A 17,380-nucleotide genomic window follows, 5' to 3' on the forward strand; every position below is an offset into this window, starting at 1 on the left:
ACGGCAGTCGTTAAATCAGTAGTTAGATCAACAATCATGTATAGCAGCGAGACATGGACATTGACGGGGAGACAAAAATCCAGAGTCAATGCTATGGAAATGAGGTTCTTGAGGAAAATAGCAAACAGAAAGAGGACAGACAAAATACGAAACGAAACAATTAGACAAAACCTAAAACTAGAACCAATCAATGAAAAAATAGTAGAAGGACAACTTAGATGGTTCGGGCACGTGTGTAGAATGTCGAACGAGAGGCTAACAAAACGAGTGTTCGAAACGAGAGTGCAGGGGAAAAACAAAAGAGGGAGACCAAGAGTTATGTGGGTAGATGAAATCAGGAAAGAAGTGGAGAAGAAGGGATTGACAATGGAAAGTGCAAGAAACCTAGCGCAAGATCGGAAAGCATGGAGACTACAATGCCAAACTCAACTCCACCAGCCTTACACCTAAAGGTAGAAAGGCTTAGGACTAAGTAAAGTAAAGTAAGTAAACAATGTTCCGGACCTTTTTGAGTGGGAGGATAACCCAATTATTATTATATGAGTTAATTCCAAACAATTTGTGCAGAAAATATGAGTCACCTCTCAACGTCCATCTCAAAACAGATGCGCCCTGGACTAATATCCCAACAACGTTTAATTATTTATTAATACCTACCCAAATCACTTAAATATTTTTCCACAGAAGTAGCTATATAAAATCAATATCAATAACCGTTGGCATCCATGCATGTATATCCACTAAAAAAGATAGCTGGTTTCAACACTCTGGTGTCCAGATCTGTTAGTATTTGTAAATGTACTGTTTTTCCACTAACAGATTTCAACACCCTGGTGTCAACACACGCTCAACCCGGGAATATTTGCGCTCTTTTCTGTCACACGATAGGTCGCCCGTTTGGTTTTATCTAACAATACGTATTTAAAACACATTTTTATTTTATAGTATTTTTATTTACTTGTTATGTTAAAAATGTCTATTTCTAACATGAGGCATATACGAAAACGGAACAAACGCTAAAATAAAAGATAACAGATACAAAGAAACGGAACAAAACATTAAAATATAACCACAGTATGTAATTCCGCTAGTATATCGGGCTAATTTTTGCGAAAATTGACTAAAAACGTTAATTTGTGGTTAATATAGAGATCGTTTAGATATGTTATAGATGTCTGAGTACAAAAAGACTCTTAAAGTACCCAGAAACACGACCTATACAGAAAGTACAAAAATAATGCTAGAAACGGCAGTGATGAAAACATTTTGAAAAATCGATGGTAAGACACTATGTGATGGAGCTAGAAGTGCAGTTAGGTAGTGCAGAAGGGTAGAATGGAACGACCACATAAGCCCAATTATGACAAATAGAGTACCTAGTAAGGGCGGCGAGAGACGGTTCTTCAATACGAAGACGATCTGTGGGAAGACCATAAAAACGATGGAATGACAACTTACTGGAGTCACATTGAAAAACAGAGTCATGTCTACACAAAAAGAGGAAGAAGAAGAAGAAAAATACTCTTAGACATAATATTAGAAAATTATAGGAGAAAATTATACTTGAAAATTTTTACCTAAATTATCAGTCGTGTCGGTAGATTTTATCTAACAAAAGTCAATTATACTCATATTTAGTTATGCTCTCCGGCCCCCTTGGACACGTGCATTACTACACTCTTCCTTGAGGCACTTATGAGTGGAAAGCTATATTACGAAATTTTTCATCAAGTTATCACGAAAAAGGGTAAAATATTAGATTTTTTCTAACAGCGCGACCGATCCCGGGTTAACTAAGTAGTCAAGTAACACTCAGAGGCGGCTCTAGCCCATGTAGCGCCCGTGTGCAGTCGATGCCCTGGCGCCCTTTGGTAGACGCGTAGTCAAAATGAAATAGTGGAATAGGTACCTACCTTTTTTCCTCATCTTTAAAGAAGGAGGGTCTGGAATCTTCATCTCAGACATGGAAAGACATCTCAGTACAGGACGCCGCCTGTCTGACCTTAGTGCAGAATTCATTTTTCGTAGCCCTAGTAATAGTTCCCGAGGCTATGCCGAATGCCTACCTGCCAAACCAGGCCCTTCTCTGTCATCCAGCGCTCCGAAAGAGGAATGGCCGCTGCAAGGTCGACATCACTTCCAAAGTACTTTACCTTCATTACACTGTCAGAAAATTTACACCTGTCTCTCTTTCCATTCTGTTCCTTGCTATCCATTTGTTGCACTCTAGTATCGTATGTGTAACAGTGTCCTGGTGTCTGCAGTATAGGCATTCATCAGTGTCAGTCTTTCCTAACCTAGAGAGGTAGGCTCTAAAACACCCGTATCCTGTGAGCACCTGGGTTAGGAAATAATCCAGGCGCCTGTGACTACAGTCCACCCAATATTTTAGGTTCGGGAGTAGCATCTTTGTCCACTGTGCCACATGCTCCGTGTTGTTCAATTCTTCTTGCCATCTTTCAATTGTCTTTTCTCTTTCCTGTCTTCTCTCGGCCATAGTGAGGTCTAGGTCTCTTCTCTCATATAGTTCTTTTCTTTTCACTACCAACACATGCAGCGGAACACATCCAGTGATGGCCCACAAGGCTGCGGCAGACACAGTCCTGTATCGCATGACACTCGCAGCAGACTTGTTCTGTCCACTCGTATCATGAGGCCCCTGTAGGGCTGTATCTCTACCGCCTCATTCCAGACTGGTGCCGCGTAGAGGACGATCGACTGCACAACACCGTGCAAGGCCATCCTCCTTTCGGATTTGGGCCCCCAATGTTGGGCATCACCCTCCCCAACGCAGCCGCACTGTTTGCAGCCTTCTGAGTTACCACACGCACGTGCTCCCCCCACTTTCCGTTCTGGTATAACGTCACTCGACCTAGGTATTTTACGTGTTTCTTGGGTATTAGAAACGCCCCTGCACATTGTAGTTCCACACTTTGCCTGTTTCTTTTCCCTGTCAGAATGATGGCTTCGCTCTTCTCTGCTGCGAGTTTCAGTCCGTGCTGTATCATCCATTTCTCCATAACGCCGCCTGCGTTCCGCACCCGGTATTTAAGATCTGGCTCGGCCCCCGCCACTAACAGCGGGGTCGTCCGCGAATGCGAAGGGAGTCGTACCCTCTCCATATCCACAGTTCATCATCCCGTCATATGCCAGGTTCCATAGCGTCGGGAATTTCTCCACCATAATTCTTCTCTCAGACAGATAGTCCGCTACCACGTTCATCAGGTATCCAGGACATTCTCTCTCCTCCATTACCTTCATTACCTCGTTTCACTGCAGCGTATTGAATGCATTCCTAACATCGAACAACAACAGGGCCGCCCAACGGTGTTAATACCCTCTATGCGCAAAGTGTTGAATACACTCACCGTGCTTTTCCCTTTACAAAAACCAAATTGCTTCGGGAATAAGCCTCCCGACCTCTCAATCATGCCATTGATACGTCCCCGCAACATTCTTTCATGCATAAGCGCTATAAAAGATGGGCGACTGTGGCCGGCCACTCTGTGGATCGACAAAAGTAGTTTCCGATGATTGACCGTGGGTTCTTATGTGGACTGGACGATGCATCACAGAGTGGTCGGCCACAGTCGCTCGCATAAGAACCCACGGTAAACTACTTTTGTGGATCCACAGAGTGGCCGGCCACAGTCGCCCGTCTGTTATGGCGCTAAGTGCCAATGTAATTTTTCATTAATCGTTTTAAAGCATATTTTATGTTGAAACAAAGTAAAGGACCCACTCTTTGGCGATCGGCGCCCCCAACATCCCAGCGCCCGTGTGCACCGCACACCCTGCACAATAGGTAAAGCCGCCTCTGAGTAACACTGCAATCTGTAAAATCTATTTTCCAGATTAATAGTCAATGATTTTATTTTCCTTTTAATTAGGATTTCTTTAGGCAAGAGTTAGAAGAAGATGATCCTCTTTTCATTTTATACATAAAGTCCTAAATATGTAGGTACCCTATATTTTAGGTAGAGGTTTCATCCTCTTCTTAACAAAAATTGTATGAATCTTGGCAGTGGAACGATTAAGTGACACAGAATATTATGGAGAAGAAAGAGACTAAAAAGAGGTATGATGGGTCTAAAAGAAAGGAAGATAAAAATACATACAAGGTAGCCAAGAGGGAAGTAAAGCACACTGTAGCTTAGCTACTGCAAAGGAAAGATCTTCTGTGAAGCTGTATTCAGTTGGAACCACTTAAGGGATGAAAAACATTTAAAAGGAATTTAGCATTGCTAAGGGCAAAGGGATTTAGCATTGCTAAAGCAAGGGACAAGTCATCAAACGACTTTAGAATGTAATACCGATAATGGCGAGAAAAGACGTTGTCGAGATAATAAATAGGATGAAGAAATCGGAAAGGCAGTAGGACCTGAGGAAATACATGTGGAGGTTTGGAAGGATCTAGGAGAGAAAGGTACTGATATTTTGTGACAAATAATGAGTAGGATATATGAGGAACAAAGGATGGCCAATGCATGGAGAGAGAGTATGGCGATATTATATAAAAATATAAAGAGGACATTCAGGCAGTGGCGTAGCTGACAGGCCCGCAGGGCCCGCAAGGCGGGGGGCCCCCGACGTTAGGAGGGGCTCCTTAAAGCCTTCAAGCTTAATTCTTCTACTTTCTTTAAATTGGGGACCAAAACATATTTTCCTAATAAGCATCAAAATAGGGAAATTGGAAGGAAGTAATGAAGCGGGTAATTGACGTACCTAACTTTTACTCTTTCCGGGTGCAATTTAGCGTTTTGTGGACATGTTGGTAGATAAGACGAAAGTGAATCACAAAAAGGTAATTTTTTATCGGTGTTTTGTTTACTAGCTAAATATAATCCTGTTTTAGCTAAATTTTAGCTAAATTAAATCCATAAAAACAATAACTTAAAAACAAATTCCTTGGCCCTTTAAATGCCCTAGCTGCCTCAAACAACTGAAAACAAATTAATTAATTTAATTTAAAAAAGTTGTTTTTATTCAATAATTCTTGATACCACTCAAGATATTTCAAAACACGATCAGCTTAGTTTTATTTTCCGGTATGTAAAAATAACTTGCGATGAAAATAATGTACTTTCCAAAGCAGAAGTTGTTGATAAAATTTATACAATCAAAGAACCTGTCCGTACACAACTGAAGAGGAAACAGGTATAATGGGGCAAGCGTTATGAGTGGTGGATATTCAGGTGTACAAAGGTGCATAACTGACGTTGAAAAAACAGCTTCCTTTGTTCATTGTGCATCCCATAATCTGAACCTAGTGTTGAATGATGCCGTGGCTGGTGTACAGGAGTTGGTTTTTATGATATAATTAAGAAATTATGTTTTTTAGTGCAAGTATTAAAAGATGGCATGTACTATGTACTATTATGATTTCGGATTCATCGCATTTGCAAACACTTAAAAGGTTATGTGAAACCCGGTGGTCATCCAGACATGACGCTCTTTAGCTTTGCGTCGAGCTCTCCGACAAGTAATGAAATCTTTAACGAAAATTTCATTGCTATCCAAAAAAAACGATGAAAAATTAGAAGCTAATGCATTATTCGAGCACATGAATAATTTTGAATTTGCCGTTAACATTAGATACTATTCAATCTAAAATCATCAAAACTTTTGCAATCTGAAACTGCAGAGTTAACGGTCGCCCTTAAACTTTTTGAAAAAACTCGTGATAATCTTCGAGAAATGAGAAATTCGTTTTCCGAAACTTAAGCAGAAGCAGCAGGAATAGCAGAAATATTAAACCGGAATTTAAAAATAAATAGATACGAGTAAAACGAATAAAAAAATTTACGATGAGCTCAGCTGCGACGAAAAAATAACTTGTAGCAAAAAAAGTTTTGAAGTTAATGTTTTTAATGTAAATTTAGATATAATATTGTAACAACTTACTAATAGGTTTGTCGGATTAAGAGACATGTATAATAGGTTTTCATGTCTATTCCCAAAAATCTATTAACGCTAATAGACCAGGGTAATAAGACAAAAATATACCCTGTTCGTGACACTTCAGCAGCCAGGGTACTGAAGCATTTTTTAGACAGGTAATACCTATAGGAACAAATTATAACTATTTCCTGCGTAGGATCTGGCGGCCATTTTTATTTATAAACAATTAACTGTCACAAAATGGCATTTCCCCCTTTTTTTTCAAATCAACGGAAAACAGTGAAAATTATGATTTTTTTTTAGTACCAATATCTTCGAGATTATGGTCAAAGCTTTAAAATGACGTATTACAAAGTTTGATATACTCATTTATTGTTAATATAATTGCGAAAAAAGGTCGGAATTGCAAAAAAAATTATTTTCGCAATAACTGTTGTACAAATTAGTGTACAGCTTTGAAATTTTTGTCAAATAAGGGTTCTTTGGTGCTTAACATGTGATAAAAATTTCAAAGCGATTCATTTAATTGTTTAAATTTTATTTGAATTGTTTATCCCAGAGAGCATTTTTGCAAAAACATTAGTCAGAAAAAAATGACCTTAGAACCATTCCACAGGTGTCAAATGAAAGAGCATGAGCTACATTTTCAACATGGTTTAAAAAAGTGAATAAAAAATGCATTTATTAGTAATAAATATTTATGCAAAAGTATCGTCAATTTTTCTTTATAAACTTTTTGAATAACTTTTTCCAAAAAAATTAACTTTTTTACCCTGTTTTAAGTGCACAACTACCAAGTAATGTTATCTATATCATAATTGATAAAAAACTGTAATAAATATGTATAATTTCTTATATAACAAAATAAAAAGTTTATAAGGAAAGATTTACGATACTTTTGCATAATTATTTATTACTAATAAATGCATTTTTTATTCACTTTTTTTAAACCAAGTGGAAATATAGTTCATGCTCTTTCATTTGACACCTGTGGAATGATTCTAGCGTCATTTTTTTGACTTATGTTATTGCAAAAAAATGCTCTCTGGGATAAACAATTTGATTAAAATTTCAACAATGAGTAAATCGCTTTGAAATTTTTATCACATATTAAGCACCAAAGAACCCTTATTTAAAAAACATTTCAAAGCTGTACACTAATTTTTACAACTGTTATAGCAAAAATAATTTTTTTTGCAATTCCGACCTTTTTTCGCAATTATATTAACAATAAATGAGTATGTATATCAAACTTGGTAATACGTCATTTTAAAGCTTTTTCCATAATCTCGAAGATATTTGTACTAAAAAAACCATAAGTTTTCCTGTTTTCCATTGATTTAAAAAAAAGTGAAAAATGCCATTGTTTGACACTTAATTGTTTATAAATAAAAATGGCCGCCAGATCCTACGCAGAAAATAGTTACAATTTGCTCTTATAGGTATTACCTGTCGAAAAAACGCTTCAGTACCCTGGCTGTTCAAGTGTCATGGAAAAAACCTTATTACCCTGGATTATAACTGAAGAAGACTTATTAAAGAAAGGCCAAATATTGTCATTTACACATATTTTAGTAATTATACTGTTATTAGTTGTTATGTTTATAATACGGGGCCCACAAAAATTGTCGCGGGGGAATATCAATCATCAGCTACTCCACTGCATTCAGGACTGCAAGAACTATAGCCGGAAAAAGTTAACGTCACACATAACGAGATTTTGAGAGTGAACATAAGGAGAAGGGTAAGGAGTATCGATAGGAGAAGAACAGTTTGAGTTTATGCCAGGAAGGAGGACAACGGATGCCTTGTTTGCTTTGAGAGAAATGATAGAAAAATACGAATAGAAGAAAATAAATATTTGATATTTTAGCCCACTTTGATATTTATAGATCTTCAGAAGGCGTACGACACAATTCCCTAAAGAGCTGTGGAGATGTGTAAAAGAGAAATCGTTTCCTGAGAAGTACGTACCTAAGGCTGAGGAGAAATACGTAAGTAGGTAAGGACTTTTGTCGGATTGGCCGAAAGTTTTCCAGTGACGGTTGTTTTACATCAAGGTTATTCACTGAGTTCCTACATGTTTAATCCTTTATGGATTTACTAATAGAGAAGGTAAAAGAGGTGGCTCCTTAGTCAATACTCTTTGCTGATTATATTGTGTTAGAGGAGAGCAAAGAAAAAATGTTGGAAGAATAGTTATGAGGTTGGAGAAGGGCTATTGAAGAGGGAGGACTTAAGGTTAGAAGGTCGTGATTCTTCTTCTTCACGTGCCATATCAGAATTATCCGACGTTGGCGATCACCATTGCGAAGGCTTCTCGATCTTCTGCAATATGGAATAGTTGTCCTGCATTTGATATCTGAGTCCATTCACGAATGTTTTTTAACCAAGAAACTTGTTTTCTTTCTACACCTCTACGGCCCTCTATTTTGCCTTTAAGGATCAGTTGTAATATTTTATATCGACTTCCCCTCACTATATGTCCCAGATAAGACATTTTTCGATGTTTAACAGTCTTTAGAAGTTCTTTATCTTTGTTGACCTTCTTTAGTACTTCTTCATTAGTTTTTCTTGCTGTCCAGGGTATCTTCAGCATCCGTCTATGAATCCACATTTCCAATGCTTCAATTCTGTGCATGATCGATACTTTTAGCGTCCACACTTCTGCACTATACAAAAGTACGGACCAAACATACCACTTGACCATTGTATGTCTTAGTTCTAAACTGAGATGATTATTGCAAATAAATGACTTCATTTTCATAAAAGTAGTTTTAGTCATTGCTATTCTATGTTTTATTTCTATGTCTGGATCTAGTTGGTCCGTTATATTATCACAGTTCCCAAATATGTCATTTTGTGAACTTTCTCAACTTGGACTCCGTTTAATTGAAGCTTTGCATCGGGATGTGGGTTACGACTAAACACTAAAAATTTGGTTTTGTTTGAGTTTATTTTAATGCCCATTTCCTCTCCTACCTCGTGAATACGATCAAGCAGAATTTAGAGACCTTCAATATTATCTGACAGAATTACTGTATCGTCTGCATATCTTATAACATTAAGTAGTTCTCCGTTGATTTTTATTCCTTATGGCTGTTTCTCAAGTGCCTTTTTAAATAACTGGTCCGAGTAAACATTAAACAATGTTGGTGACAAAATGCAACCTTGTCTGACTCCTCGTTGTATGGAGATTTCATCGGTGTAGTTATCTCCAATTTTGACCGTAGCAGTTTGATTCCAGTACAAATTTTTGAATGACACGAATATCTTTGTCATCTATTCCGATATTTTTCAGTATTTGCATTAATTTTACATGCTGCACTTTATCGAATGCCTTTTCGAAGTCCACGAAACATGCAAATACATCTTTTCTTTGATCACGGAATTTTTGTAATAGGATGTTAAGCGGAAAAATACCTCCCTGGTACCCATAGCATTACTAAAACCAAATTGGGTATCTTCGAGATCTTCTTCGCATTTGCGTCTAATTCTGTTGTGAAGTATTCTTAAGAAAATCTTAAGAGTGTGGCTCATTAGGCTAATTAATCGATAGTCTGAGCATTTTCTCGCATTGTGTTTTTTAGGTATTGCGACAAAGATGGATTTGAGACAATCTGTGGGAATCACTCCGGTGTTATATATTGAATTAAAAAGTCTTACTACTACTTTTATGTTATCATCCTCTATTAGTTTCAGCAACTCAGTTGGTGTATCATCTGGACCACAAGCTTTTCTAATTTTAGCACTATTTATAGCGTGTTCTACTTCGCATTTCATAATTTCTGGGCCGTCAGTACAGTTTTGGTAGAATTCGGCAATATTATTCCTGTCATCTTCAAACAACTCTGATATATACAGTTGCCATTCTTTTCTTATTTCGTGCTCATTTACAATAATTTTATTATTATTGTCAACGAGCACAGAGGGAACTCGTTTTTTAAATATGTTACTTATTTACTTTAGTTTTTTGTGCACATTAAATAATTCGTGTCTAGATATCACATCCTCCATTTCGTCGCACCTTTCTCTCATCCATTTTTCTTTGGCTAATGTGATCTCCGTTTTTATTCTTCTCTGCAGGTGTCTGGTCGTGATTAGGTACATAACATTGCTTGGAGAAAAACTAGGACCAGTAGAAGAATTTAAATACCTTGGCTCCTATATAACGGAAAATAAGACACTAGATCGAGAAATTACGCATATAATACATGCTGGTTAGTTCAACCGGAAGCAAATGACCGGGTACTCTGGTCGAAAAATCGGGGAAGGGCTGAAAGGAATTATATGCAATAGAGTGGTGAGACCTGCGTTGGTATACGGAGATGAGGTGTGGCCTGTAAAGAAGATTCACGAAAAATAAGATGGAGGTAGATGAAAATGAAAATATTACGGTGGATGTTGGGTAAGGCTAGAAGGGACAGGATCAAGAACAACATCAGTCTCAAAAAAGATTCAAGAATAAAGACTGCAATGGTTTGGTCTTGTTAGACGTAGAAATGAAAACTATGTGGGATGAAGGTTAGAGCTGTTATAAGTTGATGAACAGACAGGTAGAGAAAAACAGGGAAGATGGAAGGACTATATCCAGAGAACTTGAGAGAGAAATGTTTAGGTGAAGAAGACACGATGAACAGAAATAAGTGGTGCAGAAGAGTAATGAAGAAAAAACTAAGGAAAAAGAAGAGAAAACTAAGGAAAAAGAAGAAGATTAAAACGATAGAAAACGTATGCAAAACTACAAAGTAATTGCTACGATGGGACATTAAATCATAGATTCATTCGAAACGACATAACGAAAGGAGACTCTCCGAGATTTTTTTTGTATCGATTTGATCATGGACGAAATTATAAACTACAAAAAAAGAAAGGATACAGAAGGGTAACATACGAACTGAAAATTATTTGTATTTGTATAGATACAAATGATGAAATATTTATAACAGAAAATAAGGATGGCCTCCAGGAAAAGTTTTATGAATTTTAGATTACTGCTCTACAGTATATAGCGACAGCAAATTAGAAAAATATGTAAAGCAATAAATAGGTAACTGAAGTATATACGATTGTGTGTATGATGGACTGTAGTAATATCATTATTATTTTTTAGTTACTTACGTCAGACGGATTTAGTCGTGTATATAATATAAATCTAGTATTTATCACAGATCTTGGCAAGGGAAATACATTAAAAGGTCTGTTAATCAGGTGGTACCAGGTCCTGGTGATATTGAGACATCCCAGTTCGTCATAACAACGTGTCTCATTTTCAACTGAAAATAAAAAAGTAGTTTAATAAAAGAGTTTCACAATAATAATTGCTAAAATACGATAAGTATCATACGTTACTAACGTTAAGTACGTTAAGTACTTTAAGTACGTTAAAAAGATATTGATCATTAAAATCTTAATGTAAAATTTAAATTTTATCCCTGACATATTCTTGGATTTTATGAGTTAATAGTAATAACTTGGCGTACATAAATTATACGATAATTATCAATAATAAAGTAAAACCGACACAGCAATTAAACAGTTTTTTTTACAAAAACCCTAAAAATTTAAACGAAACTTACAGACTTTTTATACATATTCGTAAAGATAGATATTGGGCGAGGCAATGAAGCAGTAAAAAGCACTAAACCTACCAATTTTCAGAAACTTTTTGATTTCGATTCGGAAAAGTGTCAGTTCAAATTTTGTGAACTAAATTTATGATGGTAAAATGAAAATTTTATTGACCTAGAAAACAACCCGCCGGTTCAAGACCCCCGGAAGACCACCTAAAAGATGGAGGGATAGTTGGCAATAATATACCTCCCAGGAAATTAACCAGAGGCAGCTTCAGAATTAAACAGATCGAAAGATCTCCAAGAAGTAAAAGAAGAAAAAGAAGAAAATGAAAATTAAAACTTTAAAAAGGGGGTAAACCCTGTAGTTGGCTGTATACCTTCAATATAACTACTTTACTTCATTCCACGTTGTTAAAATGAAAATTGCATTTTATGCATAACGAAAATGTATTTTTCTATGGATGCTATACAATGTGCAACTTCTCTCGCTACTTACATACATTCAAAACGAACAATTTCTCAGGCTGTGAGAAAAGTCGGCCATTGCAGTGAGAAATATTTTTTCTCACGGGTTCCATACGTAGAATCGCGACTTCCATGGTAACATGCACAATACAAACACAAATATTTTTGTCAAATAAAATGTGTCAAATCAAAACTTACCAGGAATTATCTTTCAAAAATGTTCAAATATAACTGGTAACGATAATTTTAAATAACTAAAAGTATATAAATATTAAGAATATTAAATACCTACATATGTGTATAATATGTATTTTATTTAAATTTTAGCATATAATCTACATAAAAGTCCCTAAATTATTTAATTTTGAAATTTCAACTCTTGGCAAAAACGCATCCATAGAAAAAGTACAGTGTACAACACGTGAGAAAACGACATATTTCTCCCTCGCTTGATTTGCGGCACTCGCCTCGTATCTCGGCTCGTGCCAACAAACTTCTGCGCTCGTGAGAAATATGTCTTTTTTCTCTCTTGTTGTACAATTACTATTCCAACGTGTATACAAAATGAAACATTTGCAACAAGGAATATATCGACAGGAATGGGACGTTTCATATCCGCCGCCGGTTCATCGCTTAAAAAAAATATTTTTATAATTTGTTTATAAAATTTTTAAAAATAAGTGTAGCAATAGCTCCGAAATTAAGGCATTTAATAAAAGGGAATATTACATGAAAAATAATCAGTATTTCTTAAGGACTTCAAAACGCAAAAAATATACAGGGTGTTCCATTTGAAATAAGAAAGTTCATAAGATTTCCAGAAAAACGGAAGATCTGACAACAATGTAATTATATATCGACCGTATTAAAAGACCCTTACCCATCAAAATCTATAAAAATTGTCCAATCGTTCCCGAGATAATTGAGTTTAATTTCATTTGTAACAGACTACTGAAATTAATTTGGCTATTGATTCTAAAACTTCAGTGATTTTATAATATCACTTTGTCACTTATTTCTGTCGTGAAAACTAAGTTTAATCATAAATACCAAATTTTGCCGTACCTACCACTTTAGATATTATTTAAGCTGAACAAAAATGTATAATACACTTTTGTCTTTGAATAATTTTGCACGTCTTCTAGAACTTGTAGTTTATTCAACTCTGCGTATGTAGTCCAAGAAATAAAAGTAAATGTTACCTAAGAAGTATTACTAATACGATAAAGAGTAAACCTACCACTTTACATGACTTCATGATTTTATTGCCAAGAAAAACATTCTTTCACAGTTTTTGCTGTAAATTTTAAAGAACCGCTTGGATTGACATGAAATTTGGCATAGGCATAGATAACATGTCAAAGAAAAAAAGTGATATGGTGCCGATGTGTGCTTTTGACCTGGGGTGAGTTTCACCCCATCTTGGGAGTGAAAAAAATATAAGATAAGTCCCGAAATGGATAAACTGACTAATTTTAAGCAACTTTTGTTCTATAGAGTTTTTTCACTAAATCAACACTTTTCGAGTTATTTGCAAGTGAATATGTTCATTTTTCAACAAAATAATCACGTTTTTAGACGGTTTTTCGCAAATAACTCAAAACGTAAGTATTTTGTCGAAAAAAATATTCCGAGCAAAACTATAGCCTATAAAAGAGTGAAAAAAATGGTGTATGTATTAGGTCTCTATACCTAGCAAAAGCAGAGTTATAAATAATGAAAAATAGGTTCATATTCGAAAAATTCTAAATAGAATAATTCAATGTGAAATATCCAAATAATGAAGCATTATTGGGGAAAACACATTACTACTTTCTTAAATTATTTAAAAAAAGCTTTATTTCTGTTTTTATCAAAAAAATTTCTAGCATCAAATGTAAGCAAGTTACGCTCAAAATAAAGTTGGTCCCTTTTGTTTTGGCAAAAAAAATCAGGAAGATCACCCCCCAATTGGTAATTTACATGAAATTAATCGTTACCGCTTCACAAGTTTCTTTACTTATGTTGTTTTTATATTTATGATCTGTAAGTTTCATCGATTCAAAGTGCTTATTTTGAAAAAATGTGGTTTTAAAATAAAATTTTTAAAAATTTTAATTTTGAAAAAAATTCTTTTTTTCAAAATAACTTAAAAATTGTTAGAGATACCAAAAATTTTAAACAATAAAAAAAGTCGGCTTTACTTTTCTGAATATTTTGTATTTTTTTGTTTTTCTATAAGACAAAAATTGTTTAAGATTCGGTGTTTCTAAATTTCCATACACTCATGATAAGTGACTCGTTCAAGCCCTTTTAACTACAGCTCTTTCAAAAATAAGGACTTTGAACCGATGAAACTTACAGATCATATGATCAATACATACGCGAGTAAAGAACTTGTAAAGTGGTAACAATTAAGTTCATTTGAAATGCTAATTAGGGGGCGATTTTCCCGATTTCTTACCAAAAAAAGGACCAACTTTATTTTTAGCGTAACTTGTTAACTTTTTAGGCTAAAAAATTTTTTTAAAAAAGAAAAATAAGCATTTTTTAAACGCTTTAAAAAAGTTAAAATGAGTTTTCTACAAAAAAGTGCTTCGTTTTTTGGTTATTGCACGTTAAAATATACAATTTGGAATTTGACGAATATAAACCTATTTTTTATTAGCTAGAATTCTGCTTCTACTAGGTATAGTGGTCTAATATATATACCATGTTTTTACTTTTTTTACGTGCTATATTTTTGATAAGAATTTTTTTTCGACCAAATACTTACTTTTTGAGTTATTTGCGAAAAACCGTCTGAATACGTGGCTATTTTGTAGAAAAATTAACATATTCACTCGAAAATAACTGGAAAAGTATTAACTTGGTGAAAAATCTTTTAGAACAAAAGTTGCTTAGAATTAGTCATTTTATCCATTTCCGGACTTATTTCGAACATATGTTTTTCACCCCCAAAAGAGGGCGAAACTCACCCCCAGGGCAAAAGCACACATCGGCACACTATCACTTTTTTTCTTTGACTTCTTAGCTATGTCTATGCCAAATTTCATGTCAATCCAAGCGGTTCTTTAAAATTTAGAGGTTTTGCAATATTTTACTAACTATCTAATACATACAAAATTAGCGGTATTTATTGAATATTTAAATGTGTCCACATATTTGCCTATACTAATATGGATAAATTTAAAATGGAAACATTTATAGTCCGTTCTTTAACGATAAAATATTGCAAAACCTCTAAATTTTAAAGAACCGCTTGGATTGACATGAAATTTGGCATACACATAGCTAACAAGTCAAAGAAAAAAAGTGATATTGTGCCGATATGTGCTTTTGCCCTGGGGGTGGTTTTCACCCCCTCTTGGGGGTGAAAAAATATTCTTCCAAAGTAAGTCGGGAAATGGATAAACTGGCTAATTTTATGTAACTTTTGTTCTATAGAGTTTTTTCACTAAGTCAATACTTTTGGAGTTATTTGGCAGTGAAAATGTTCATCTTTTCAACAAAGTAACCACGCTTTTAGACGGTTTTTCGCAAATAACTCTAATAGTAAGTATTTTGTCGAAAAAATATTCGTGGCAAAAATATAGCCTGTAAAAATTTTAAAAAATGGTGTATATATCACGTCTCTATACCTAGTAGAAGCAGAGTTATAGCTAATGAAAAATAGGTTCATATTCGTCAAATTCCAAATGGAATACTTTAACGTGAAATAACCAAAAATGAAGCGCATTTGGGGGAAAACTAATTACAACTTATTTAAAGTGTTTAAAAACAGCTTCATTTTTGTTTTATAAAAAAAATTTCTAGCATCAAAAGTAAACAAGTTACGCTCAAAATAAAGTTAGTCCCTTTTGATTTTGGTAAAAAAATCGAGAAAATCGCCCACTAATTAGTATCTTAAATGAACTTAATCGTTACGACTTCACAAGTTTCTTGACGCGTGTATGTATTGCTTATATGATTTATATGTTTCATCGGTTCAAAGTCCTTATTTTTGAAAGGGCTGTAGTTAAAAGGGGTTTAACGAGTCACTGATCATGAATATATGCAAATTTGGAAACACCAAATCTTAATCAATTTTTGTCTAACAGAAAAATAAAAAAATACATGATATTCAGAAAAGCAATGCTGACTTTTTTTGTTTTTCGAGATTTTTGGTATCTCTAACAATTTTTAAGTTATTTTGAAAAAATGCATATTTTTTAAAATTAACATTTTTAAAAATTTTATTTTGAAACCAAATTTTTTCAAAAATAAGCACTTTGAATCGATAAAACTTACAGATCATATAAACACAACATAAAAGTAAAATAATTTGTAAAGCGGTAATTATTTATTTCATTTAAGTTGCTAATTAGGGGGTGGTCTTCCCGATTTTTTTTTGCCAAAACAAAAGTGACCAACCTTATTTTGAGCGTAACTCGCTTAAATTTAATGCTATAAACTTTTTGTAAAAACATAAATAAAGCTTTTTTAAACACTTTAAAAAAGTTATAATGGATTTTCCCCAAAAAGTGCTTAATTTTTTGGATATTTCACGTCGAAATATTCTATTTGAAATTTGGTGAATATGAATCTATTTTTCATTGGCTATAACTCTGGTTCTACGAGATCCAGAGACCTAACGCGTACACCATTTTTTGTAATTTTATATAGGCTATATTTTTGGTAAGAACGTTTTTTTCGACAAAATACTTACTTTTTGAGTGATTTGCGAAAAACCGTCTAAAAATGTGGTTATTTTGTTGAAAAATGAACATATTCACTAGCAAATAACTCGAAAAGTGTTGACTTGGCGAAAAAGCTCTATAGAACAAAAGTTACTTAAAATTAGTCAGTTTACCCATTTCCGGACTTAATTAGGACATATTTTTTCACCCCCAAGAGGGGGTGAAAGTCAGCCCCAGGGCAAAAGCACACATCGGCACAATATCACTTTTTTTCTTTGACATGCAAGCTATACGTATGCCAAACTTCATGTCAATCCAAGCGGTTCTATAAAATTTAGAGCAAATACCGTGAAAGAATGGACTATTAAATCATATGAAATAAGTAGTGTGAAATAAATATACTGCGAGGCATAAGTTAGGGATATCGAAAATTACGCTTATTTTCATAGTTGATTTTTTCGTAGACAGATTAACGATTAACGGATTCCGCTAATTTTGTTTTAATACATATTTTTCGATTTTTCTTTAGTATTTATACAGTTGTGCAAAGGTTTACTCAAAATTCTTTTTTGTAATTATACAGGGTGGAAGAAACGAATGTGTTTCTTATGTTAATTTTGAGACCCTGTAGGGAGGACAAGGTACAAATGTGAGTTGACATCGGAATCGTATTCTAGTTTTATGTTTTGTGAACATTTTGTTTTTTTTTCAATGTCCCTGATATATTTAAAAACAAAGAAAATATGTGGTTTTACTCTTAACATGTGTTTTAACTGCAAC

The 17,380-nt window shown here is 34.5% G+C and overlaps 1 protein-coding gene across 4 annotated transcripts in view; it reads right to left on the bottom strand.

Moving 5' to 3' along the window:
• Positions 1 to 17,380, bottom strand: part of LOC114334888 (pancreatic triacylglycerol lipase-like) — a 221,183-nt gene that overhangs the window by 94,480 nt on the left and 109,323 nt on the right. For all 4 annotated transcript variants that reach the window (XM_050642969.1, XM_050642966.1, XM_050642968.1 and 1 more), the window contains one exon: positions 11,023 to 11,177. In XM_050642969.1, the coding sequence (XP_050498926.1) occupies positions 11,023 to 11,177 (155 nt within the window). The remainder of the gene's footprint in view (positions 1 to 11,022; positions 11,178 to 17,380) is intronic.

This window comes from Diabrotica virgifera, chromosome 2, assembly GCF_917563875.1.
Source record: "Diabrotica virgifera virgifera chromosome 2, PGI_DIABVI_V3a".
NCBI lineage: Eukaryota > Metazoa > Arthropoda > Insecta > Coleoptera > Chrysomelidae > Diabrotica > Diabrotica virgifera.